At 32.7% G+C, this 27,545-nt stretch overlaps 2 protein-coding genes across 2 annotated transcripts; one reads left to right on the top strand and one right to left on the bottom strand.

Moving 5' to 3' along the window:
* The first annotated feature begins 1,632 nt into the window (after positions 1–1,632).
* On the top strand, positions 1,633–3,147 carry LOC132740476 (oocyte zinc finger protein XlCOF26-like). Its single transcript, XM_060728384.1, has 2 exons — positions 1,633–1,997; positions 2,436–3,147. Exons 1-2 carry the CDS (start codon positions 1,846–1,848, stop codon positions 2,653–2,655), a joined length of 372 nt encoding a protein of 123 aa, XP_060584367.1. The 5' UTR covers positions 1,633–1,845; the 3' UTR covers positions 2,656–3,147.
* Positions 3,148–16,032: 12,885 nt separating this feature from the next.
* On the bottom strand, positions 16,033–26,273 carry LOC132740481 (grancalcin-like). The gene is made up of 7 exons (XM_060728387.1): positions 25,982–26,273; positions 24,019–24,100; positions 22,159–22,205; positions 21,009–21,156; positions 20,031–20,168; positions 19,128–19,201; positions 16,033–16,533 (listed from the first exon to the last, which is right to left on the bottom strand). Exons 1-7 carry the CDS (start codon positions 26,141–26,143, stop codon positions 16,507–16,509), a joined length of 678 nt encoding a protein of 225 aa, XP_060584370.1. The 5' UTR covers positions 26,144–26,273; the 3' UTR covers positions 16,033–16,506.
* Between the last annotated feature and the right edge of the window lie 1,272 nt (positions 26,274–27,545).

Below are 27,545 nucleotides of genomic sequence, written 5' to 3' on the forward strand. Positions count from 1 at the left end.
GGTTTGTGAAAATAGTGTGCTTAATATAAAGTTTCATTTACATGTAGTATTTTCTGTCGATTATTCAGTATGTATAATTCTCGCGGTATTTATATATATTTGAGCCGTGTCAAGACAAAACCAACATAGTGCGTTTGCGACCAGCATGGATCCAGACCAGCCTGCGCATCCGCGCAGTCTGATCAGGATCCATGCTGTTCGCTTACCAACTCTATTACAAGTAGAGAAACTGATAGCGAACAGCATGGATCCTGATCAGATGGGCAGGCTGGTCTGGATCCATGCTGGTCGCAAACCCACAATGTTGGTTTTGTCGTGACGCGGCTCATTTATGTCAAGTCACACCGCCACTGTGAACATCATACGGCTACTTTCTAATTTCAATACTGGAGAACAAAATTCTGATGACATTACGGGCATTCTTTTGACAAAAGCGGGCACCTGTGTAGAACCACAAACTTTACATTAGCAACTGGATACTTTCGAATCAACACTGGTGTAGTGCCAGTTGAAGGACAAAGAAATTGACACTCGGCAAACTTCACCAGTCACCCCAACAGGTAGATTTATATCCAAACTTTTACCTCAGTATAGTCTTAATTCATAACAAAACATTAATTTTACACATTTTATTTTTTAAACATAGACTCAGTGTGGCAATACCACGTGACCGTGACGTCATTTTTGGCATTATTTCCAAGAGAAAAACCGCTCGCTTCAAACAAGAAAATAGCCGTAAGTATTTTATTTCTGCACCAATTTCTATGGGAAATGCACCAGTCTACGGGAAAAAATATTAGCTTTCCGCGGAATATTAGATCTCAATCAGTAGATGAGCCATTTTATCAAACACTTTGCCTAACCTTAGAAGTTGTTTGTATACGAGCGGACTGCAGTTGCAAGCAACTTTGTTTTTTGCATTACCTGATCTATACGATGATTTAAAGACCACTTTAACATCAACCGGGAATATCGAAGGCAAAATCCTGCCTAAATATTTCTATTTTGTTACAATTTATTGCGTAAATCTTACATTTTCTTCAATTTTCAATTCTGGCACCAGTTCCAAGCCAAAATAAACGGACTACAGTTTAAAGCAGTTTTCAGAATTGACTGAAAATACGAAGCAGCGTGCATACTTTTACTTTTACATTATTATGTTAACCACCGAAACCAATTTTTATTAACCAAACGACGTTTATTCTTAAAAGCGTATGCGTTTTTCTTTTTAAAATTTTACTTGCCGCGCTTTATCTAACTTTGATGGTCGTAAAATTGGCCTCTGTTCAATGAAATTTATTTGCTCGTTCGTAATTACACAGGCATGATTGTGCAAGCAATACCAGTTACTTGTTTCGCACTCATGAATGGAGTCAAATCAAACAAATTCAGGGCTCCGTTTACATATAGAGAGGATATTAAATGAATGTAAGTTAAATACTGAATTTATTGCAGCAGTTGAATAAAATTATATTATGCTAGCCTTTGGTGAGCATAATATCATTTTATTCAACGAGTTCAATAAATTCAGTAATGAACTTACACGAATTTAATATTCTATTTATGACACACCCAAAATAAAGACCGGTTAAAGTGAAATAGAGTCATTTTTCACTGGCGCGCCTATATAGTATAACGCTGACATTTAGCGCGTCTTTACACTATGTTTGTATAACGCTAATGACGTCACGTCAAAATATATGCACGGCCGTGCAATTACATTTTTACGGAGTCGCAAAATCGGCACGGGTGTGTGATAAATTTAAATATTTAGGCACACAGTTTGAAGTTGTTTAAATCTCTTTCTTATCTTATGCAATATATCGTGTTTTCTCCTATTTCAGAATGGCTGACAACACATTTGTATGCTCTCAATGCGGGAAAGGTTTCAAGTATAAAAGAAATCTAAGAACTCATGAACGTGGACATTCTGGGACGCTACCTTTCACATGCTGTGGAAAGGGATTTGCTTCATCGCGAGAGTTGGAAAGCCACAGGTAATTCTTTCAGTGTTATTTTTGCAAAGAGTTACTTTAACCTTCAATTATACATATACATGTACTAGGAAAAACTGCAACAGTGCTTTTGTACGTTAGATTCAAGTTTTTTTATAACGTTTACGTTGTTAATGAAGATTAATATAAAGGAAGTTTCATATCATGAAGTGGATAAAATCTCGTTCCGCCAGAATATCGTGAATATTTACATGAGTACATACTGCTATAAAATGGAATTAACACATTTTTTTTAGAAACTGCCATAATTAATAGTGTTTCAGAAACTAAACTTGATAAATTATGTGACACCGTTTCCCACATATTATTAGAGTGTGTATATGTAGCACTTCAATTGTAAAGGTAAATACATTATTATGGTCAAATTTTCCGTTGGTTTTTTTTCTCTTCAGTTGTACACATTTAAATTTTATTTTATAGATACTCTGTCCATGATGAAACCAAAAAGTTCGTCTGCAAGACATGTGGAAAAGACTTTGCCAGGGCCCAGACACTTGCTTTACACGAATCTAGGGAAGCAAGAAATAAAATGTGTACGTGTGATGTGTGTGGTCACAATGCAGTCACCAAAGATGACCTAAAGGTTCATCTGGTCACACACAGTGAAGACAGAAGACACGGGTGTCATGTGTGCGGATAGAGATATAAACACAGTAGTTCTGTGTATAAACATGTAAAGAAGACGCATAATACTGATCAAAATAACAATTAGCTCTCGAAACAATGTCAACAATAGTAGGATTGTTTAATTGAATAAATTGTTGACTTGTTAAGTCGTAAGTTGCTTGGTAATAATGTAACGGTAATTTTCAATAATAATAAGTCAGCTAATTTCTGCAAATAAATTTGGACAATGAGGGCATCATTTTTATATCTATACTATTCTACTTCACCATTAAATCATTTTCAAAAATGTTATTGTCGATAATCATTTTTATTTTCATTTTTAAGTTTTATTTCAAAAAATTTGACTGTGATAATTGAGTGTATTTTTGTCAAATCATTATGCTATTTACTTTTTTGTTCACTTCTCATGACGTCCGTGGGCCTCTTTTCATATATGCTAAATAAACATAGAGTCATGAGTAATGCAGTATATTTCATGTTTTAATGTTCGTGTCTTTTGTAAGTATAGAATCACTCAATCATTGTAATCATTATTTTATTTGTGTATTGTTTTTTTCCCATATTTTTCAAGAAATTTGACTGTGATCATTACTGTGATTTTAAAGTACTTATGTTATTTATGTTGTTTATTAATTACAATGTATGTAAATAAACATATTAAAATACTAAAGCTGGCTGGTTTCATATTACTAAAGTATCAGGTATACGAGACACAAATTTCAACAAGAAGATTCTGATGATATTGAAAAATAAAATTGTTCTACACAAAGAATAAAGCCTTAATGATAATGAAAGTCCATAGTGATCAATTAAAATCACAATGTAATATCATTTAGTTCTACTCATTCAAATCAGACAAAAACTATGGCTGCGAGAGTTTATGATATTTTTGTATACGGTTCATACAAGGATAGCACAATTAAGAGCATAATGACTCGATATATACACAATCTAACGAATCATACGTTATGCCGTAAAAAAAGTATGACATGTAAACTTTCAATGCTTGCGCGTCATGTGACGTCAATAAATCAAATGACGCCATGGAAATCTCTTCTATACTCAATGTAGTTCAACATATCTTTTATCATTTTTATAATGTCAGACTTATCGATCAAATGCTTGTAATTTATCACTCGGGCATATAGGCCTTGATTATATTCCTGTTTATTTGACATTTAAACGTGAAAATTTAATAATGACTAAAATTTCGTTTTTTTTTAATAAGCAAAAAATTTTTAAATTACTTTTGCTGCTGGGGGCTGTAAAAATTAACCCAGAAAAATTTTGATATAATTTTATTACAACTTATATTAAAATATAAATCTAAAACAATATGCACGTTCTGTAAAGAATCAACAAGCAATCATTTTAACATATTTCAACTCATCTTTGTGTGCATGTTTGGTATATCACGACTCTGTTATCAGTTATTTCTTAATTAAAATATTAATTATACAATCTCCACTGTCCCAAAGTCTCTACTGTCTAAGAAAAAACAACAGAATATTTTGATTATATCTTTAAAATGAAGTATGGTGCACTATATCCGTTGAACAAGAAACTTATTTTGTAACTTGAATGTTAATTCGTATAACATGTCTTTTTTAAGCTTGATGTAGTTTTGACAATTGTTCATGTTATATCGTTCATGTCGAGTCCGAGCCTAAAAGTTGGCAGCAATTTGCTTTCGTTTCGCCTTGCATTCTCAAATCGGACAGGTAATGTCCCTCTCGCAACCGCATTTCGGTTCCCATCCTGCCTTGCCTCTTTTACTTTTGATTTTAACCTCCGCCTTCCAGGGTCATCAAATTGGTGATATCTGAAAAAAGCAACAACACAGAGAACAGTTAATATAATAAATATATATACATGTATTTTGAAATTTTATGGTAACGTCGGAAAATATATTGATGCTGTCAAAGTTTGCTGAAAATGTCGTCTGCCTTTAGAATACTTAGATTATAAGATTATAAGATTTCTCAAAATCAGAAAAAGTAATTTCTGTTGGTCAAATGTATATCCATTGTACTGCCTTTTCAAAGTTCATTGTAATGCTGAAACACCTTAAATAAAATTATTGTTAATTATTACCGCACGTTAGAAGCTTTGCTGTCAGCATTGACATCGTCCGGGTTCATTTCAAGTGATGGTTCTGAATTATACTGTCCTACTAGTTGGTATACATTTTTTCTTGAAGTCCGGTACGAGAACGTTCTGAAAGAAGAGAATGGGGAATTCATGACCCAAGAATTCATTAGGACGACACTATCTATTCATTGAGTATGTATGTATGTATGTATGTATGTATGTGTGTATGTGTGTGCGTGCGTGCGTGCGTGCGTGCGTGCGTGCGTGCGTGTGTGTGTGTGTGTGTGTGTGTGTGTGTGTATGTATGAGAAAATAACTGAGAACATTAAAACAATATAGATTTTAAAGATTGAATGAACCTTTAAGTTGCCATACCTCTTTGGATCCAATCGCATGTGCAGCTTCTCAATCGTCATGTCCATGAATTTTCCGAATTCATCGCATGTGATCGTGCCCTGTCCCCTTCGGTCAGACAAAGTTACTTCAGAAAAGAAAGTTTCTCCCATCATGCTGGAGAAGGCTCGTACATGGTAAGTTTTACTTCTGACAATGTGGTACAAAGTTCTCTTTGCATCAATACTAGCGATAATGGCCTCCCATATTTGTGTTGGCCAACCTTGGACATACATACCAGGTGGTGGAAATGAAGAAAAATCTATATGTCCAATTAATCTCGATCGTAAAGCTGAACGGAGGCTTATTCGATTTTCGGCTGAAATACCCGGTTCATCTTCCGCTCGCCACCAGTTTCTAATGTCCCGACAAAGCCTTGCTTCACTTACGTCTCCATTTTTAAGCATTTCGTTTTCAACAGCTTCGCTAAAATGCGTATTTGCCACAGATACTGTCATGGGTTCAGTAATACAATCCATCATGCCAATAGATAACGACGTCTTCTTCGATTTTGCTACTTTTCGCCAAGCCTGATTGCTGAATCCATCTAGACCCCCTTTTGCACTTTTTCTTCTCGTTCTGGTAAGAAAATGGGAGGAATCGATACAACTAACCTCCAGCTGACATCTACTTCTGCTAAAAGATGGGTAATAGAACTGTTCATCTATGTCTTTGTCAGCAACCGGAAATTGCCGTTTTGGCTCACTTAGTTGCTGTTGCCATTGCTTATATTCGTCTTCCCAGATATATTCTGCGTAAATAATGTTTAAATCTTTCTTAGTTAAGGATTTATTAAGTTGCTTAAGAGCAAGTTCTGATAATCGTTTAGGTTGATTATGTGTTTTTGTTTTTGTCATTCTTGTTTTATCTGATAGTTTGTAATGTAAACCTAACAACTTGCATATTTGTCCGACTTTCGCCTCTTTCCTGTCGCTATCTTTCAATTTCAGTTTATGTGTTCTGTTGATGTACCGTACTATGATGCGTAATTCGCAGTCACGCAGCTTTCTTAGAGATTTATCATCAACGAAATACGAGGAAATGTCTCTGGATGATAAATTATCCCATGATTGATTTGCGTTAACAAGTTTATCGACTCGAAATAATGCCAACAATGAAGTATTGTCTGCTTCATTCCACTGAATAATTTTTTCTTCAGTTGACGGTTGAATTGCTACTTCTTTCTCAAAATCAATATGAGTCACTTCTGAATCATCTTTGTCTTCTATTTCTTCTGCATTTATTTCCGTGTCTTCTCCTATAAGTACCGGATTCAGTACATTTGATGCTATCAGATGTTGTTCGTTTCTGTGCATTTTCCTTTCTTCTTTGTGTTGCCACACTGACTGAAATTTTAGGTAAACGCACTCCATTATTAGTACATATAATTGATTTTGATTCCGACTGATCCTCTGCGTGAACTTCATTTAGGCGTATAACTACTTTGTTCAGGTCAAAAAACTCAGTAATTATATCACGCTTTGACTTCTTTTCAACCTTATTCCAAACATCCTTTTGAAGTTGTAATGTCGTCAGTGGGGCTTCATTTTCATCTCTTATTGCAATACAATGCCACTGGCCATCGAACGATAACGCAGGTACATACAAACCTTTTTCTTTACAACTGTTCATAACACATTCGACAATTTTTCTCATTGTACTTGTATCGAGTGATCCACCTTTAGGAAACCAACAGACAGGCACACTATGAGCCCTGTCTTCTTCCCACTTTCTATCTAGGTCACAGCAAAGGAACACGACTGCCTCTGTTGCTGGTATTCGTTGCAATTCATAGAAATCGTCATAACACTTTATCAGCTGATTTAACAGAACCTCACATCTTTGAACCGAGTATATCCCATTGTCATAGCTGTTTTCCGTATCTGGTTGATGTTTTAAAGATTGGAACACACCAATAAACTCCACCATATCTTCTGAACTACAAGCCTTATGAATTTCAGCAGAGAGCAGTCTGCTTTCTTCCGACAGCTTCGTTGGTCTTTTAGGCTTATCTACATCATACAATTCCACAGCCGCCTTAAATGCCCTTTGGAATAGAGTAGGGTTTCTTTTAATTCTAAAGCATGTTGAAATGTCCGGACGCCAGCTTAAATAGAGAAGTTCTGGTACATTCAATGCCTCAATTTCACTTAAGCATTGTAACAAATACCTTCGTGGAAAACTTGTGTGGACATCGTAAATTGGACATTTCAATTCAATACCACACGTAGTACAATCTTCTCTCTCTGTTGTTCTAACGCTGCCGTCTGGAGAAATTATCATAAATGGTTTTGTGCGTACAGAATCTAGTTCGATGAACCCTTCTTCGTACATTTTTAGACCTGGACACATCATGGGTAACACTTTACCGACCATGGTAGCAGCGGCGTTGATCTCGTTTTCAGTTCCGTGTAACATTGCAGAGCTGCATTTTGTTGATCTTTCCTTCTCAGGAAGTCCAACCACTTTAACGTCAAAGTGTTCTTTTTGACTAGTTAAACCATCTAAGCCTAGTGCATTGTACATCGAGCTTCCAGTAATTTTAACTTGTTTTCTTCGATCAAACCACTGTTCAGATCTTTGTTTTATTTGACGAGTTGTTGGATTTTCTGATTGTTGTTTTATGTCCGTTTCACAATAGTGTTCACTTTTATGCAAGTCTATATCCGTCTTTGTTACCACATTAGGTGATTTTCTAAGGCTGCTAATAAAAATAAGCAGTTCATTAATTAACGCCATACTCTCTCTTATGAATGTGTCTTTATCATATATGAATGCTATCGTTGCACTTATTGCATATACAAACTTGCCATTTTTCCAATCATCCTTTCCTCCCTTTTCAATAAGTTTCTCTTTGGCGTATTCTTTTTTATTCTTCAAATCTCTAGATGCGCATATGTTTAAGGACACTATTTTATATTTGACTTGATAAAGTGTCAGAAATTTCTTTTCGTTCATCATCCGTTAATTCTGTGCATATGTTATCAACTGTGTTCATTTCAGAGAATTTGCACAACAATCTATTTACTGGCATTTTCCTCTCTTCCAAAATACATTTTCGTTCGCATAGCGACAGATCCTGCTCAAATCCAAGTAAAATCAACGTCGCCTGACGTTTCCTTTAATCCTCTTTTAAGCTTCTTGCCATAAATGTTAGACAGTATGAAGCATTTGAATTCGAGGCTGCAAGGCTTTCCAACATATCTGTAAATATTCCAGGCTGTCTGCCGTTACTGTCTGTTGAAATGTCATATGGAGTGTAAGATGTTAGAATGTCCTTCCCCCGGCACAGCAAAGTTAATCTCTGAAATCGTAGGATATAAATGCTTCTCTCGGTTGGCCCGTCACACAGAATTTTCCGGGTTTTTTTTTCCCGACATAAGTATAAATGACCCCAATAACGATATCCAATTTTCCAAAAAATTTTTGGGATTTTTGAATATTTATTTCAGCGTACTATCTAAAACATTTAAACCTTTTTAGCCATAAATGTAAGGTTTTTTTCATAGAAATTTGTTTTGCTTCCCAGTTAAAAGAATTAAGGAATTTTTATCCCTTCCCATGCATTATTCAATCAAACCGGTTAATAGCTTTTTAATTTCTTCAACCAAGGAAGTAATTTTTTCTGTGTTTTTTTAACATCGAATACCGTCACATAGTTTCTTTTCTAAAAACTTGTTCGAGTTTCAAGTCATCTTCACCAAAATAATCTCTATTTATTTGATCATTCAAAGCTATGTTTTTTGCCGGGATATTTGCAACCGATGTATATAATGTTCTCCTAGTTCTTTTTGGAAAAGGTGATTTAGACGGCGTTATCTCTGATTCAGATCGTGATTTGGACGATATTCTTTTCACACTTGACCTCTTTGGCGTCGAGAACTTAACATTTGATGGCGATCGAACAGATGTAAAGGTTTTCGTTGCCGTTCGGGGTGTTTTGGGGGAATACAACTTGTTGACACATGAGGAAAATTTGACTCTATTATATATCTCATCTTCTGTGCAGATCCACTGGCGGGAAAATTTGATCTTTCTGGTTTCAGTTTTGAAACGATTTCGCCTGTACCGCTTGCCAAGCGTGAGTTTTGACTTCGGTTTTGTCATCACATGTTAGTACGGCATTTCCCAGTATGTCAACTTCAGTACGATTGCAGCATACTGAAATATAAAATATTGTACTGTAAATATTGTATATCTAGCCATAAACTAACTTTAAAAGAAACAAGTCGTATATAAAACTTTTGTAGACAGACATACTTTAAGATCCAATACGCCCCAAAATACATACGTTCATTTCATTTCTCAAACGACATTTTATTGTTTGTGCTCTTTGATTTTTTTCTAAAACTTTATAACTAAAAAACTTACTGAAGTATATACTGCTTCTGATTATTTTTCGTTATAAGTACAGCATACATGTAGTAATATAATAGTTTGTATGGAAGTCTAAATACTTCTTCTTTACATTTGGCTACCTTTATTATGAATGATCTCACATGCAAATCTATTTTAATAAGAAAACGTATCTGACATGTTTAAAACTATTCTTTTCACGATTTAAAATGCTTCACCCCCCTTTCTTAAGAAGATAAATGTTTATTTCTGACGCAAATTATGCCTTTAATTTGATGAAATTCTTTACTGTTTCAGATTTTTCTATGTGATATACTGTTATAAATTATTTTTATAATTTACTGAAAAGAAATATAAACATAGAGAAAAATTGAAATGACTTGTGCAATAATAGATTTTGCTTCCATACACAAATAGATTTTCTATAATTTGTACCATCACAAAAGAGCAAATATAATCTTTGTACATAACTTTCAAAGTTAGTAAAATTTTAAAAAGAAAAACGCATACGCTTTTGAGAAAAAACATCGTTTGGTTAATAAAAATTGGTTTCGGTGGTTAACATAATAATAGGAAGAGAAAGTATGCACGCTGCTTCGTATTTTCAGTCAATTCTGAAAACTGCTTTAAACTGTAGTCCGTTTATTTTGGCTTGGAACTGGTGCCAGAATTGAAAATTGAAGAAAATGTAAGATTTACGCAATAAATTGTAACAAAATAGAAATATTTAGGCAGGACTTTGCCTTCGATATTCCCGGTTGATGTTAAAGTGGTCTTTAAATCATCGTATAGTTCAGGTAATGCAAAAAACAAAGTTGCTTGCAACTGCAGTCCGCTCGTATACAAACAACTTCTAAAGTGTTTGATAAAATGGCTCATCTACTGATTGAGATCTAATATTCCGCGGAAAGCTAATATTTTTTCCCGTAGACTGGTGCATTTCCCATAGAAATTGGTGCAGAAATAAAATACTTACGGCTATTTTCTTGTTTGAAGCGAGCGGTTTTTCTCTTGGAAATGATGCCAAAAATGACGTCACGGTCACGTGGTATTGCCACACTGAGACTGTCACATGACGTAAGTAACTATCAAATACAATAACATACAACAGCCATTCGGTCACGTGATATATCCGTACACCAATGAACACAAGTTGTAAATATATCTTAACTATTGTCATATATTTTTCTGGTTTAAATACCTTCATTTGCGACAATTACTTTACAAAGCAACTTAAGTTCTTCAAGATATTGTCAGAATTATATGCTACAATACATATACTAACTTTAGACATCATTTCTATGAACTCTAATTAACGTCAGTGTGTTGTTCTCATCTATAATGAAAAAACGAGGTAATAAAATAAGATAACAAGATGTTATTCAAATGAAATTGTCTTTTATGCACTGGATGACACATAATCAACGCAGAAGTATATATTAAATGTCATGTGGTACTTCATCCTGGTTGTCGGTCACATTTATCCTTCCATCAAGTACTCAGTACTTACAGGCACATTACACACCGGAGAAACTGAAAAATTAGAATATCAACAAAATAATAAACATGTACATATATATCTTTTTAAATACTCGTATATTCATAAAATATGTGAAACACACAAAAATGCTGCTTTGCGGGAGGATCTTTTAAAGAGAAGAACCGTGTACCAGATTTCAGGCAAGGGCGGGGGCTCATACCAATTTTCGGATCCATAACGGTCTAAACTTTGAAATCAATAAGTTACACAACATTAACACCATCCTTGTTTTTATATTATTTTCGTTCCTTTCTTTCTTTTTTTCTTTTTCTATTTTTCTTCCTTTCTTTCTTTCTTTCTTTCTTTCTTTCTTTCTTTCTTTCTTTTTCATTCATTCATTCATTCATTCATTCATTCATTCATTCATTATTAATTCATTCATTCATTCATTCTTTCTTTCTGTCTTTCTTTCTTTTTTTCTTTCTTTCTTTCTTTCTTTCTTTCTTTCTTTCTTTATTCATTCATTCATTCATTCATTCTTTGAATGACGTAACTCGGGCTGTCAAAAAAAACTGCAAAATACATCAAGAGTTGTCTGTTCATAGGACAACAAGTGGGGTTTTACATTTCAAAAATAAGGCTACCCACGGCCGAACCATTTACATTTATCAGTTATGTCATGTTAAATGTTAATCAACCATGTGTATCCGACGCTGACATTACAGTTGTTAACAATCTGCTGGTCATTTAGTTTGTTAACACTCTACTGGTCACACTTTTGTCCCAATTGTCACACAACATCGTAAGAATGTGTGTGACAGGTTTTGCTCGAGTTTGAACATGGATCACCTTGGTTGAAAATCAGAAGTAGGTCACAGTAGCCAAAAAATAGAAAAAATGTTTTAGCTCAATGGTTCATCTAAAGTTAAGAAGTTGGTAACACAACCTGATTATGGAAAACCCCTTGTTAACTTGCTATCCAATATAAATGGATTTCTTGGAAAGGTTGTTCATGAAGACTATATGTAACAATTATTGAATAATGAAAATATTACAGTACATTTGAATTGTTTTGATTATAGATTTCATTTTTATTAATAAACGATAAAGTAATGCATTTGAAAATTAATGTGTAGAGATTAATACAACACACCGGAATATATTTAATAATGCATCAAAGTACAGTACATAGATGTACTATAATTTGGTAATTAAGTCTTGTAGGATGATTCAATTAATTGATTTTGTATAGAGTTCAAGCCAGATCATGTATTTTATCAGATAGCATCACTGGAAACTCAATATGACTGTTTCAATATTCTAGTCTGAAGTCCATTTAACGGGTGTTTCAAAAAAATGATTTCTTTATTGCTCATCTACATTGTATCAGCTTGCCTAGCAATACACAGATGGAACATTACATCTTCCTTGTCTCATAAATAACTTTGGAAGAAAAAAGCCTTGGTGCATGTGAGTCACTTGTTAGGGACATTGACCTTGGTCAGAAGATGACCCCTATTGTTTCCGAGGTCAGTAGGTTAAAATCAACATGGCTTTGATGACAAAAATGGATTATATTATCAAGCAATGTATACTTCAGTACTTTCAGTGCTTTGATTTATAACGTGTTCATGCGAACAAAATTCGACAGTTCTGAATCTATTTTAAAGGTACAAACAGAAATAAAGAAGAAATGGAAACGTTACATAATAAAGCGCGGTGGAAGTGGATTCAGACGGGCGGGACGAGAAACTATGACGTCATGTGTCTCACGCGCGCGCGGTTCTGTTGCGTCAACAAGTGCCACAATGGAAAAAGACATACCAAATGGCAAAACGCGGAACAAAACAGATAAAAATACTCTTAACGGGGGCTCGTCTTCTGATAATTCAGTACATATGGAACAAAATGGACTTGTTATAGGCGACCATGAAGCCCATCCAATGATTGAAATAACTCCACCTACCGCGCTGCATTACAGAAACGAAGATTCGCCATTAATGTTTAACAATAATGAAAACATAAAACATGAAGAGCCACGAACCAAAGATTGAATAGTTATGCTCTCATATAAATAAAGGTATTCATCTTCCCGGAACTGATGTCGATTACACAGTTACGTCAGTTCCGGTTTATATTTTTCTTATCTGTGATAGACACACGTGTTTAAACGTGAATTTGGTAACAAAGATATTATCTTATGATTTATATACATAGAGTCAGTGATGATTTCACCAAATGTGGCATTGTAAATAGAAGATAAACCTACAGAAGATAAGTGGCGTAATTAAGAGGTGCATATTTTGGCGCTAAAATTTAGGCCACATAAAAAGTGAATCTGTCTTCGAGTTTCGACCAAATGTTGCTTAATAATGATAACACAAACGGATTTTCAAGATATGATAACATGATATAACAGTATGCTAACGTACTCAAATGAATAAAGAAATTTTACACATCCTACAAAGTCAATGTAAAATATAAATTTTGTCTTTTCTGTGTGTTATTTATTGCAAATGAAGTAGCAAGTAATGCTGTTCAGTAATTGTTATATATGATAGCGTTCACGGATTTTATAGTAGCATTGCACAGTGTTCTATGTTTTTATAAATCTATACAGAGATGATTTAACATTGTATAATAAATTGTAAAGGCGCCCGTGATGTTACCGTAGTAAATTGCGGTAAATGATTATAGAAAAGTTCACAAAAATATTTACCTTTACCTTAGATATACAGATTGAAGTATGATAACGTGCACGGATCAAAACTAGAATGGTTATCTAGTTATCCACTTCAATTTATTGAGCGTATTTTTGGCAATGTAAATAGAAAGAAATAGTGTAGATAACTGTAATCCTTCTTTGGCGGGATAAAAGATTAATTAATTGGTGATTTAATTTTATTTAATTTACAAAATTTATTACTTAGGATCTAAAACACCATTTCTAAACTGCTTTTAAGTTAATGAGGACGTCGCTGTTACGGTGGTCCGTTGGGATCATCGTTCTTTCACCACACGGATATGTGTTTCTATGATACGATTGTACGATGGCCCAAATGGAACACCATAGTTTACACTACTATCTTAGCGTGTAGGAAGACAAAAGTTTGATGGATTAAATAATATACATTATAATCATTGTTGTTAATTTATGAACATTGTGTATATAAATATGTATTATTTATGGTTTTACATTTCAGAATTTTATAAATAAATAAAATTATTGAACATTCTAATATGTTTTTCACTTGTATTCATTAATATGAAGCTCCACCAGGAAATATCCTTTTTGACATCATTTATATAAAAAAAAAATTACGTTTCGACACAGGATGTTCGTTTGTGACAGATTCGGTGCTTTTCACACAGATGCTTCAAAATACAAAATTAAGTTGTTTTTGTTTGTTTGTTTTTTAATCTAGTAAAAGCAATTTTCTGTCTAATCTCGAGAAAAAGGTAGATATAGTATACAAGTATTTTTAGTCAACACTTTTATTGATAAGAGCTGATATAAAGATAATGGTCTTAGTTACAAAGTACTTACATTAGATATTTCAGTACTTCCGGTCTAGACTTGAGATAATGGCAGGAAATCATGAATCCCCGTTATTTCTTAAGTCACCTGACTGTAATCTGTTTAGCTTGTACATAAAAGCATTTTAATGAAAGCTTTTTTGTACACAAACCTATACGTTGTGTTAAAGGGACTCACTCCATTGAGAAGTTTTGCCATGATGAGACTGGAAACATATTTCCAAGATTTGTGTATTATTTGATGTAGGATTGGACCAATAACTTGTTTGCAAATTTTCTGATCATTCCTTTACCCTTATTGTCCAGACTTATCATTTTAACTGTGCAAAAGAACCAAAAAATGAAAAGCGTTGCAACACTTTTCACTCAAATCGTGCTAAGAATTGCACAAAAACTCGATATTCAATTTAATAATGAGTATACATGTATTTTCAATTTTTTCTTTGTTGGTTTCTCGATTTTAAGTGTTTTAAACTTATACATGTACAATTATGTAAAAATTTCAAATAGAGAAAAACGAAATTCCTAAAGAAAGCCAAACACGGCACAATTGTAATATGTTGCAGGCTCGGTTTGATTGAGCCAGTTCATGGACGGTACTGGAAATTGCAAGTTACTGTCCACGGGCCCTAGCACCGGCTTAAGCAGAATTCAACATTTAAACACAAAAATAGTGAAATTTTTAATTAAGATACATCCGCAGATGTGTTCATACGGCGGTTATCATGGAACCTTCAATGTGACACAGTAGTGTCATTCCATAAAAAGCGGCGTATGGTCCCCAAGTAAAAGAAGTAGGCTTTTAACCTCGGTGGAGCCCCTTTAAAATGTCACTTAGTAGAGAACACATTCCATAAAAAATCTAATTCCCATTACATGGCCAGCCAAATACCAATAAGAAATAAGGCGAGTGAATATAAATTGGGACTATGTGTAAAAGGTTTGTGAAAATAGTGTGCTTAATATAAAGTTTCATTTTACATGTAGTATTTTCTGTCGATTAATCATGATGTATGTATAATTCTCGCGGTATTTTTTATATATATATTTGAGCTGTGTCACGACAAAACCAACATAGTGCGTTTGCAACCAGCATGGATCCAGACCAGCCTGCGCATCCGCGCAGTCTGATCAGGATCCATGCTGTTCGCTTACCAACTCTATTACAAGTAGAGAAACTGATAGCGAACAGCATGCATGGATCCTGATCAGACTGCGTTGGTTTTGTCGTGATGCGGCTCATTTATGTTTTGTCTGAATGTCAAGTCACACCGCCACTGTGAAGATCATACGGCTACTTTCTAATTTCAATACTGGAGAATAAACTTCTGATGGCATTACGGACATTGTTTTGACAAGAGCGGGTAGAACCACAGACTTGACATAAGCAACTGGATACTTTCGAATCAACACTGGTGTAGTGCCAGTTGAAGGACAAAGAAATTGACACTCGGCAAACTTCACCAGTCACCCCAACAGGTAGATTTATATCTCAACTTTAACCTCAGTATAGTCTTAATTCATAACAAAACATTAATTTTACACATTTTATTTTTTAAACATAGACTGTCACATGACGTAAGTAACTATCAAATACAATAACATACATTTTAAATGACAACAGCCATTCGGTCACGTGATATATCCGTACACCAATGAACACAAGTTGTAAATATATCTTATCTATCCTGGTTTAAATACCTTTATTTAACGATAAATACTTTACAAAGTAACTTAAGTTCTTCAAAATATTCTCAAAATTATATGCTACAATAAATACACTAACTTTAGACAGCATTTCTATGAACTCTAATTAACGTCAGTGTGTTGTTCTCATCTAAAATGAAAAAATGAGGTAATAAAATAAGATAACAAGATGTTATTCAAATGAAATTGTCTTTTATGCACTGGATGACACATAATCAACGCAGAAGTCTATATTAAATGTCATGTGGTACTTCATCCTGGTTGTCGGTCACATTTATCCTTCCATCAAGTACCCAGTACTTACAGGCACATTACACACCGGAGAAACTGAAAAATTAGAATATCAACAAAATAATAAACATGTACATATATATCTTTTTAAATACTCGTATATTCATAAAATATGTGAAACAAACAAAAATGCTTTTCAGGCACGGGCGGGGGCCTGGGAAAAGCTGCCGCCTATCTGATAGCTTTTTTTCACAATAAAAGAGTATATAGTCATGGCACATACCAATTTTCGGATCCATAACGGTCTAAACTTTGAAATCAATAAGTTACACAACATAAACACCATCCTTGTTTTTATATTATTTTCGTTCCTTTCTTTCTTTCTTTCTCTATTTTTCTTCCTTTCTTTCTGTCTTTATTTCTTTCTTTTTTTCATTCATTCATTCATTTTTCTTTTTCTTTCTTTCTTTCTTTCTCTCTCTCTTTTCTTTCTTCATTCATTCATTCATTTATTCATTCTTTGAATTACGTTACTCGGACTGACAAAAAAAACTGCAAACGCTTAAATATTGTTAAAAGTTTAATCTAGCAAACATCTAGAGGAATTCTGCTTTGAAAGGATGAATTTGTAAAGAAAAAAAGAAAGAAAAACACTAAATTTATTGATAAAAACACGATCTCTCATTTAAAGCAAAAGAAAAAAATATCACCAGTAAACGGGAGTGCCTAATTAAAAAATAACGTCATTGACGCCATGCATGATGACGTAATAGTCTACGTAAATTTTATATTAGAAAGGAAATCGAAGAAATGCTGCCAGTTGCTTTGTGCTATTTTTTTAAGTTCTACATGGTATTTGCTAATCAGAATCAAATTTATTTCAATTTTAAAGTTGTCTCATAATTAGGAAGGTATTAAAATAAAATAAGGATTGTACATAAAGCTAAAATCTATATATAACAATAGAATGCGACGAGCAGCTGCGTTCTAAAGTATCAAGGGACCTAATTAGAAAGCACTTTAAAGAGCACGTGACTTAAGATATCTGTTATAGCTGCTATTTGTATTTCCGTTAATTTAAATGACAGAAAAAACAGTTTCTGAGACATAAATTCAAACCTGATAGACAAACAGTCTGTCGCAAAAAAGACAGGTAATAAAAAAGATAAAATTTATTACAATTTAACAAAAACTTAAGAGGTTAACCGGAAGAAATGGCTCCGGTATGTTATATCATTTTTATGTTTGCAGTATATTTATGGTGACATTCCTAGGTTAAAAAATGTCTGAAATTCTAAATTTGTTGTCAACATTTACCTAAATGAACTCTAGTACTCTTATACCTCTTTTTTGAAACACTTGCTGCAAGTTATCATGCACATTAAATATAAGTTTCAGTACAGTTTTGGACAATTGACCATAAAACAGAAACAAGTCATTTTTGGAATCAGGCAATTATCCCTGAAACTTTAGCACTAAGCTGGGTGAAAGTAGCCGACAGTTATTGAAAAACTAAAATAACTAGAACTGTGTCCAAAGGACACGGATGCCCCCACTGACAACATATATATGGTATATAGTGAAAAAATCAACAAAGGGCCATAATTCTGTTAAATTTGGTCGCAGCAAAAATTCCTTCCATTACTTCCATCTACACATTAAGGTTGTTCATCACTGGAAGTTTAAGCAAAATCTGCCATCTTGTTTAAGAGGAGTTGCCTTCACAAAATTTCTATATGGTATATAGTGAAAAAATCAACAAAGGGCCATAATTCTGTTAAATTTGGTCGCAGAAAAAATTCCTTCCTTTACTACCATCTACACATTAAGGTTGTTCATCCCTGGAAGTTTAAGCAAAATCTGCCATCCGGTTTAAGAGGAGTTGCGTTCACAAAATTTCTATATGGTATATAGTGAAAAAATCAACAAAGGGCCATAATTCTGTTAAATTTGGTGGCAACAAACATTCCTTCCTTTTCTACCATCTACACATTAAGGTTGTTCATCCCTGGAAGTTTAAGCAAAATCTGCCATCCGGTTTAAGAGGAGTTGCGTTCACAAAATTTCTACATAGTATATAATGAAAAAATCAACAAAGGGCCATAATTCTGTTAAATTTGGTCGCAGCGAAAATTCCTTCCTCGACACCCCCCCCCCCCCCCCCCCCCCAAAAAAAAAAAAAAACAAAACAAAACACACACACTTTTTTTTTCGTAACCAAACCCATTCAAAGGAATAAGAAACGACATCTACTTTCAATTCGACGATTACTGTTTTGTTACAAAGAGAGTTTCCAACAGTTGAATGAAGAAGTATTCTTATTTTATCATGAAACACTGCACCTAGTCCGCCATTACCATAATTGAATTACTGCAAAACACTTAGAATAATGCATGTGATTTAATGAGTTTCAACATGCAAACCTTTTCGAATTTGAAATTCAAAGAAATTTCACTGGTTCCTTATTTCATTCGCCAAATAAAAACATTTTGAGATTCAGAATATAGTGAATTTACATTTACCCAAGCATCAATTTGCATAAGGATTTGCCATGGTTGTTTATGATCAACACATAAAGCATGAAATAAATGCCGCATATATTAGCTTTATTTATCCTTAAAGTCAAAATGTAACAAGATTTTGGGACCTTAGAAATGATGCCCGTATGAATTAAGTATTACGTCACTTACATCGTCATATTGGTAGGTGCACGTGCCAGTTTCTTGTCCGCCGTGGCACACACGGTCTCGTTTCCGGAAAGCATCTGCATAAAAAACCACAGAAATTGTCAAATTATAATGAATAACACTTAGGAAAAACTGACTAAAATAGTTTGTTTTATTTTTGATTCTTTGGAAATATTTTACAGTAAATAAATCTATGGAAAATCGTGCCAGCTGCTGTTGAGGACGATTCTCAATAAAGATATAGGTCTACTATGCTCATGCTTTATTTCATATTTTAAGCACAGAAATTTACTGAAATCTATAAAAATTCTTACTGAATATGTCTAATTTGAATAAAAGAATGAATAAACTATGCATGGGAAGCTGCGTTCCCTATTACAGGACAAGTAAATTTGGTCCTTCTTAAAAAAAACGGCCAATTTTAATGACACTTATATATATTCATATTGTGACCATCTGTCTTGTTTAAAGTTTAAACACCACATACCTTCTTTGTGCGAAGTCAAAACATGTTTTTTTATAGCTACAAACATACTCTGTAGCAATTATCAAAATTTTCCAATATAAAATGTTCAATATTCCCCAGGGGCGAGTAATCTATGATACACTAAAGAAAACGTAATGATCTAGTTGTCTCCCTGGAGTAATATTACGTTGGTTCGGTATACTACTAAAATATGTCTCTCGGGGTAAAAATGGATATTAGCAATCTGAGAACTGAAATAACACACTTAACTTATCTATAAATAGTAGATCTTGTGATACCATAAAGTCAGAAATAAACTTGTGTAATGTCAAGAAAAGGGTCTATGTAATGGTTACATACCACTACATACCACGCACGTCATGTAAACAATAATATTTCTTTTTATACCAAATTGAAATGATTCCGTAGAACTTGCTTACCTGTATATGCACGTAATCGCACGCAAAGCGACACAAAATCATCAAAAGCAATTAACGTTCGGACTTGACCATTGACAACGTGGGCTCTCGAGTAACGTTTGAGTAACGTTGTCATGACATCAGGGTTGATACGGTAACCTGAAACATGGAAGTAAAGTTTTGTGTAATGGTAAGGACATTTTATCAAGGACGACATAAAAAATAAACTAATAGTATAGAAAAACTATTGAAAAGTTGCTAGCGACACAGTTTGTCAGTGAATACATTCATTGAAAGCTTCATTGAGATGTCCTCTTTATGTGCTTTTCATTCGCTTTCTGTGTTTTCTTGCACTTTCTGTGTTTTCTTGCGCTTTCTTTGTCTTCTTGTATTTTTTATGCCTTCTTGCGATAGCTATTATCAATTTAATCTTAGTAGAAAAGAATAATGTTGGATCCTTCAAAGAGCTCCGCTGCGTTTTTTCCCACCAGTATATCCGTAAAGTTTAACGAAGTTCCATACAGCTGGTGGCTAGTTTTTTATTATTTTGATATTAAAAGTTGCAAAAATTTATCAAGTTTAAGGGACTCCACTGAAGTTTGACATAATTTATGGAAATGATTTTATGTTACATTTAATGTAGGTCTAAACCATAAACTTGACGTGTTCATTCGGTCACTCCGTTTTTTCCCTAGAATTATTATTCTGATTGTGAAACATGAGCCAAAATTGAAAAACGTTACAACGCTTTTCACTCGTTCGAGTCCTGAGAATAGCACAAAAACATGACGATCTGCCATTTAGACTGTAACATTTGAAATTTACCCTGAAATGATGAATGGTTTTGTCCCGATTGTAAGATGGACAAGTTCATTTAGAATATTTAGCAGGGTCACCCCCCCCCCCACCACACACACACACACCTTTTTTTCCTAATCTTTATTTTGCAATGATCTGTGAGATAACAACAACAAATCGAAAGGAGATAAAAATACATACCGAATTGTTGTATAACATTACCAAGCTCGTGTGACTCTATATAACCCGACCCGTCGGTGTCATGCCGTCTGAACATGTTGTGCCAGGCAAGCAAGCATTTCTGTAGCTCCATAAACTCCGCCCACTGCATAAATCCGTCGGGGTTACGCTTATCTTTGGTTAAGGGGTTTTTTGTATAATATCAAAAAATATATCTATTATATTCTTATAAATGAAACATGATGAAATAAAATGGGTATTATCATTTTCCGTATTTTCACTGTAAAAAGATATTTTTCATTGCATTGAAACATATATTTTCCATATTTTCACTGACTACTTTCTTCTAAATTCGGCCAATACACAAAATTTTAGGTGAAGTCTTTCAAAGTGAAATGTCAAAAATGGAAAAATGTATACATGTTTAACAAACAGAAAATTCAAGTTTTTTTCTATAAATAAAGGATTTATTTCATCTTGTGGTGTAAAAATGATCATATTTCACTCGTGGCTACCGTCACTCATGAACTATTTATTTTTATACCACTTGAATTTTTATACCACTCGATGAAAAAAAATCGTATTAAAAACTTGAATATCCTCTATGTATATAAGCACATATATGTCTTTTTTTACACATGAACCAGCGATATTTGGTCATAATTTCATATTATTTTTATGGAACATCTAAAGGTACTTTAGATTAATATATACAACAATGTGGTACTTTCCATTATCAAAACTCAGGTATAGAGCAACTGGAATTGTTGGACCCTGTCATGGTCATATTTATATACATGTAGACTATATTGGTACGGTATTATTAACTATAACTTATTTTTGGTTTGAATTTAGGTTGCACCAACACTGTATATGTCATATGACGACTTTTCTGTTTTAATGGTGGAGGAATACATCAGTAGCCCCTCTGTGTTTTATTCCAGACATGAACGGGCACTTTAATAGGACCGCCGATATTCAGTAAGCTAGCTGGATAGCTTTCTCACATGAAAGAATCCAAAGTCCCTAGAGGATTTCTAAACTACAGAGGTGAGATGTCAACAACCTTAACCACTTGGCTATGGACGCCCGATATCTTTTGGTAACACAAAAGATATCAAGGCAACACACTATATAGAGAATCTTAAAAAAAAATATTATGTAAGGATACATCCAACATTGCCATCAACACACTGCACAGTTCTCGACTCCATGTGACTGTGAATTAAAAGAAAACATACAAACTGTTGAAATCAAATACAAATGTATAGTGCTACTGGTTGCATATAAGCATAGACAAGTGAAAGATCGATCATTGGGCAGTTGCGATTTCTGATCTGGTATTTTCTGTAAACTTAAATTTTATTTATCACCCCAACTTTTTTTTTTTAACATTTAATACATTTTTTATCTTTTTCCGAGAAAATTTTTTTTTTAAATGAACATTAAAAATAAAAATTTAAAAAATTTCAGTTTTTTCAAAATGGGAAAAAAAAAACAAATAAATTTTTTTTTAAAAAACCCCTTAATTTTTTTCCCTTTTAAGGAGTTTTTTTTTCCATAAATTTTTTTTTAAGGGAATTAAAAAAGTAATTTAAAACTTTTTATAATAGGTTTTTATTAAATTTGGTTTAAACTTTTAATTTTTAAACAAATTATTTTTGGGGTTTATTTTTGCCGAAAACCCTTAAAAAAAAATTCCTTTTTTTAAATGGGTTTAAAGGTTCTACACTTAAAAACATTTTTAATGTTTATAATTTTGAAATTCATCTTTAAAAATAACCTTTTTAAACTTTTTTTTAAATTTTCCTTTACTTCCAAAAAAAGTCCTTTTTTTAATAAAATTTTGAAATTCCTTTATTTTTCCTTTTAAAAAAACCTAGTTTAAAGGGGGCCCTTTTCCCCAAAATTTTTTTTGGGGTTTTTAAATTTTCCCTTTTATTTAATTTTTTAAAATTTTTGTTTTTTTTTCCTTTAATTCCAAAATTTTTTTTTGAGGGGGTTTTATTAAAATTTCCCAATTTCAACTTACCTTAAAACAAAATTTAAAAAAAGGTTTTTTTTTTAAAAACAAAATTTAAATTTTTATTTTCACATTTTAAATTTAAAAAAAAAATTTTTAAATAAAAACTTATTTTTTATCCTTTTTCCCCCTCTGGTGGGGTACTAATTTTTTAAAAAAAATTTTTTTAAATTTTTATTTAGATCTTTAAATAATTTAAACCTCCAAATTTTTTCCCAAAAAAATAAACACTTTTTACCTTTTAAAATAAACGATGAGTCCCATTTTTTTTTTTTATGCCTGAAAAATTGATAAATTAAGACCAAAGTGTGTCGAATCTAATAGTTTACAAAAATTTTTTGTTTTTTTATTTGTGAAAAGAACACCCCCAAAAAGATATCGCATTTGCATAAAAAAAAAAAATTTTCAAAAATCAATTTTAAAAAAAGGGAATTGGTTGTTTGTTCACAAACGCCTCTTATTTAAAGGGGCTTCACTGAGGTCCAAAGCCTAAAATCTAACATTTGAATTATTTACATAGATCAGTGTATTTTAAAAAGACAGATATGCAATAGATAATTAAAATATATATTTAGATATTTAGAAGTAATTTTTGTGCTACTTTAGACAATTTGAGCGAGAGGCGTTACAACGCTTTTCTATTTTGGTCATTTTTCAAAGTAACAATACTTATTGTGAGCAAATGATCTAAATTTTGCACACAAGTTATTACCATAGACCTACATCAAATGGAACATTAATCTCGAAAAAGTATTATCAGTCATAAAACCTCAGTTGAGTCCCTTTAATAACCATGGGTGTACGGATTATTAGAAAAGTAGAGAAATTGTAAGAGATTTCTTGTACACTGGTACTAGTCAATTTACATGTACTTACGATATAAAGCTCGACTTTTGTTGACATTATATAGTATGTGTGCATAAACAAAGTTATAATATATACGACGAGTTATATGAGTTTTAAACAATGCGGTTTCTAAGAAAGGAAGACAAGTGAAATATTTACATTATCTTACCGTATTAGCTTGACTTTTGTTGACATAATGTGCAAAGATGTTGGCTAACTCCTGCTCTTCACTCATTTGGTAAGCCTGGAAAAAAAACATTCACTCATTTGATAAGCCTGGAAAAAAAAACATTCACTCATTTGATAAGCCTGAAAAAAAAAACATTCACTCATTTGATAAGCCTGGGGGGGAAAAACATTCACTCATTTGATAAGCCTGGGAAAAAAACATTCACTCATTTGATAAGCCTGGAAAAAAAAAACAAGTCATGAATCCCAGAATTCCTGTGTCTGTGTGTTTGATTTGTTTATATTCTTGACACCGGAATGAGTTATTTGGGTGACGAGTATACTTCATTTAAAACTCTTTACCAAATTTCTTTGAAGAAATAAATTTATAAAGCTGTATATATTATATCAGCGGCATTTTTACGTATATGAAATATTTCCATTTCCCTACTATGTTATATAAGACATATATCTTATATATGAGACGAAAATTGGCTAGGATAAATGTTTTAAAAAATCTCATACAAAGTTAAAAGTACTTGTTCATAGATAAAGTAATTTATAACGAGTAAACCTTTTTTAAAAACACTTATACCCTTATATCTCTTATAAGATTAAAATAACTGTTTAATAAATCAAACATACATGTATTTAATATGGTACAAATTGATTATGTACTTATACCCTTATCTTGCAAATATTATAATACTTATACAAGTATTGCATTCACTGAAAAGTAAATACTATTAAGTTGCATAGAGGAGTAGGATTTTGTTGAACTTTGATATCAATATGCCATTGATAAATATGTAAATGTAATATAAAAAAGCCGCGTGTATTAGAATATACACGTGTGTTATACGATGAAGTTCAAATTGCAAAACATTTATTGATAAAAGAAGAAACTTAATACTCATATACCTATAACAGAAAAGATCATTTGTTTTTGTTTACAGTTTAATAATTCCTTGCATTCCATGAATGTAATATAAAGTAATGTAGATATTTAACAACGCTAAGCTCTCTTTATAGCATTTGAAGAAATAAATTAATAAAATATTTAGTCTTGCTACCTAGCTGAACTGGTCATCCATATCAAAACGATCAACGATCAATATTAAAACGATACATTTACAATAAAAATCAATTATCAAGCATTTAGTCAAGTCAAATATTAAAATATAGCTTTGCAATTTTTATTTGGAATGCTCAAACATTTAAACATTTCACTCTGTCGACTTAAGTTTGAATCTTATTTGTGAACCCACCAAACATGTAACAAACTGATTTGTTAGATGCGTTCCGGGTCCCGTATTCACCAAGATAAAAGGATCAGCAAGGTCAAATTTAAAAACTCAAACACGCTCAATTGTTCATCCTCATAGATTAAATATCTAATATTAACTTGATAAAATTGCACTTGAAATACCAAGTTTAGTTTATGATTTTTTAAAAGAAATTTGATTATTATTGTTGGCATCAATCAATGGGTATTTTACAGTTGATCCAAATATTGTTTTTGATCTTAAAAATGATCCTTATTTTAATTCGATTGTTTTTGTATTTATTTGCTTAAAATTCGTCGGTTTTATTCTATCTAAAGTAGGGTTGTTTATTTGCATATCAGCAATTTTTCGTTTCTGTTACATTTTATTGCAAAATACGATCAATTTTAATACGATCAATTTTAGTCTTATAAGCCATAAAAATAAAATCAGCCTAGATGTTTAACTAGGCCTACACAAGTCACGCATCGATCGTACAGGTCCACAACTACTGACATGTCGTATATACACCATACATGAAGCTGTATAAAAAAATCTACAATTTAACTGTTTAACAGACGGATTATATTTTACACATGAATTATATATAAATAGCAATATTGAATAGTTTATCTGATAAAGAATAAAGTGGTGTGAATCACTCTGATTGCCATGTACAAGTTATTACGTACCTGCCACGCATTAGTTTGAAACACATTTTGTTGATAGAAATTTCCGTAATTTCCGTAGTGTTGACTTTGTCCCTGTCCGGTGTATTGTGGGTGATTTTGTTGATAATGCTGCACCTGTTGTTGGTGACATGGTGCCCCATGTGACTGAAAATTCCACGCCATTGTTAGTTTATTCTTTATCACATACAACTGATTGTTGACATTCGTTAATTGGACATGTACATTCGTCCTTATCTCCTCACATAGATATCCGAGGTTGACCGCATGGTTTATTTACATCGTGACGTCATATCACTATGGATTAAGTAAGGGAGAGCACTGGTTTAACTAGATCAAAGTATATGAGGCCGACTATTCGCCGGTCTCCTATCGGTAATTCCCGGTCTCTCCCGGTCTATTTTGACCGGGCTTTACAAGAGACCGGCGAGTAGTATCACAAGTTTATTGTCCGGTCTCTCCCGGTTTTGGAGAAGATATTTTATTTGATATCGTAACAAATAGATAAGTTTTTTTTCAAAAATAAATGTTTGTCTTACAATAATTAATTATCACAGATCAACTCTCAAATTTATCTATTACTATTATTATTATTATTAATATTATTCATAAACATAGAATTCTAAAAAAACGAAGCATGTTTCATTTTATTTATATGAGATTAAAACAAAACTTATTACAATAATTGAATAAAAGGTACATTTTTATGGTATTTTTATGACACAATCAACTTTGAAACATTTTATTAAATTTGTTATTCGTGTTTATTAAAGATTCTGAGGAATTACTCTAAGTTACAAATTAGATTGTATGAATTATTAAAATCATACACGGTTACACATTTCAAATTATGTATTTACGTAAAAAAAGACAAACATCATAATAATTGAAAAAGGTAAGGTGATGCAGTACCATTATTATAGAATACAATTTTATATCATGTAAGTTTTAATTAATATGCTTTTGAACATTTATATCTTTGATTAAATTAAATAAATAAAAACAACAACAAAAAACGTATTATTAAAACAATTAATTGGAAACAAAATACATTATATACGAAAAATAACATATTTTATATCAACACCCTTTTTCATTTAGAAAGATCGACCCATTTTTACAAATAATTATTAGAAGACCAGCACTGACCGGGCCAGTAAATATGATACTATTCGCTTGTCTCCAGTAAATCCCGGTCAAAATAGACCGGGAGAGACCGGAGACCTGAAGCGACCGGACCCGAGAATAGTTGTTTACATAGCTTATAAACAGGGCTGGGAATCAAAACTGCGTCGTATCCTACAAAATGTAAACAAACGCCGCCATCTTGGAACGAAAAACGTATGTTTTTGTTTATAACTTTTATTGTTGGAAATGACTGAAAACAAGATATATGTATTAACACGCTACACTATTTTCCGCTTCGTTTGGTATATGTTGCTTGCACAACTGTTTTGTAAAACAAAAGTTATAGCGAACTTGCAACTCGAAGCGGGGCATAATTTTTATGAAAATGTGTGGATACGACGCAGTTCATATTGCTTTATCTATCGTTTTTTCCTTCAAA

The sequence above is a fragment of the Ruditapes philippinarum genome, unplaced genomic scaffold (genome assembly GCF_026571515.1).
Source record: "Ruditapes philippinarum isolate M1 unplaced genomic scaffold, ASM2657151v2 ctg550_1_1_1_1, whole genome shotgun sequence".
NCBI classification, from domain to species: Eukaryota; Metazoa; Mollusca; class Bivalvia; order Venerida; family Veneridae; genus Ruditapes; species Ruditapes philippinarum.

Bases quoted from the DNA above. Each gene is read 5' to 3' on its own strand.
- LOC132740481 (XM_060728387.1), bottom strand. From the start codon at position 26,143: ATGGCGTGGAATTTTCAGTCACATGGGGCACCATGTCACCAACAACAG. The intron at 24,101-25,981 runs GTACGTAATAAC...TTTTTTTTCCAG, and splicing joins TTCAAACTAATGCGTGGCAG to GCTTACCAAATGAGTGAAGA. The intron at 20,169-21,008 runs GTATGTATTTTT...TCCATGTTTCAG, and splicing joins TAATGTTATACAACAATTCG to GTTACCGTATCAACCCTGAT.
- LOC132740476 (XM_060728384.1), top strand. From the start codon at position 1,846: ATGGCTGACAACACATTTGTATGCTCTCAATGCGGGAAAGGTTTCAAG. The intron at 1,998-2,435 runs GTAATTCTTTCA...TTTATTTTATAG, and splicing joins CGAGAGTTGGAAAGCCACAG to ATACTCTGTCCATGATGAAA.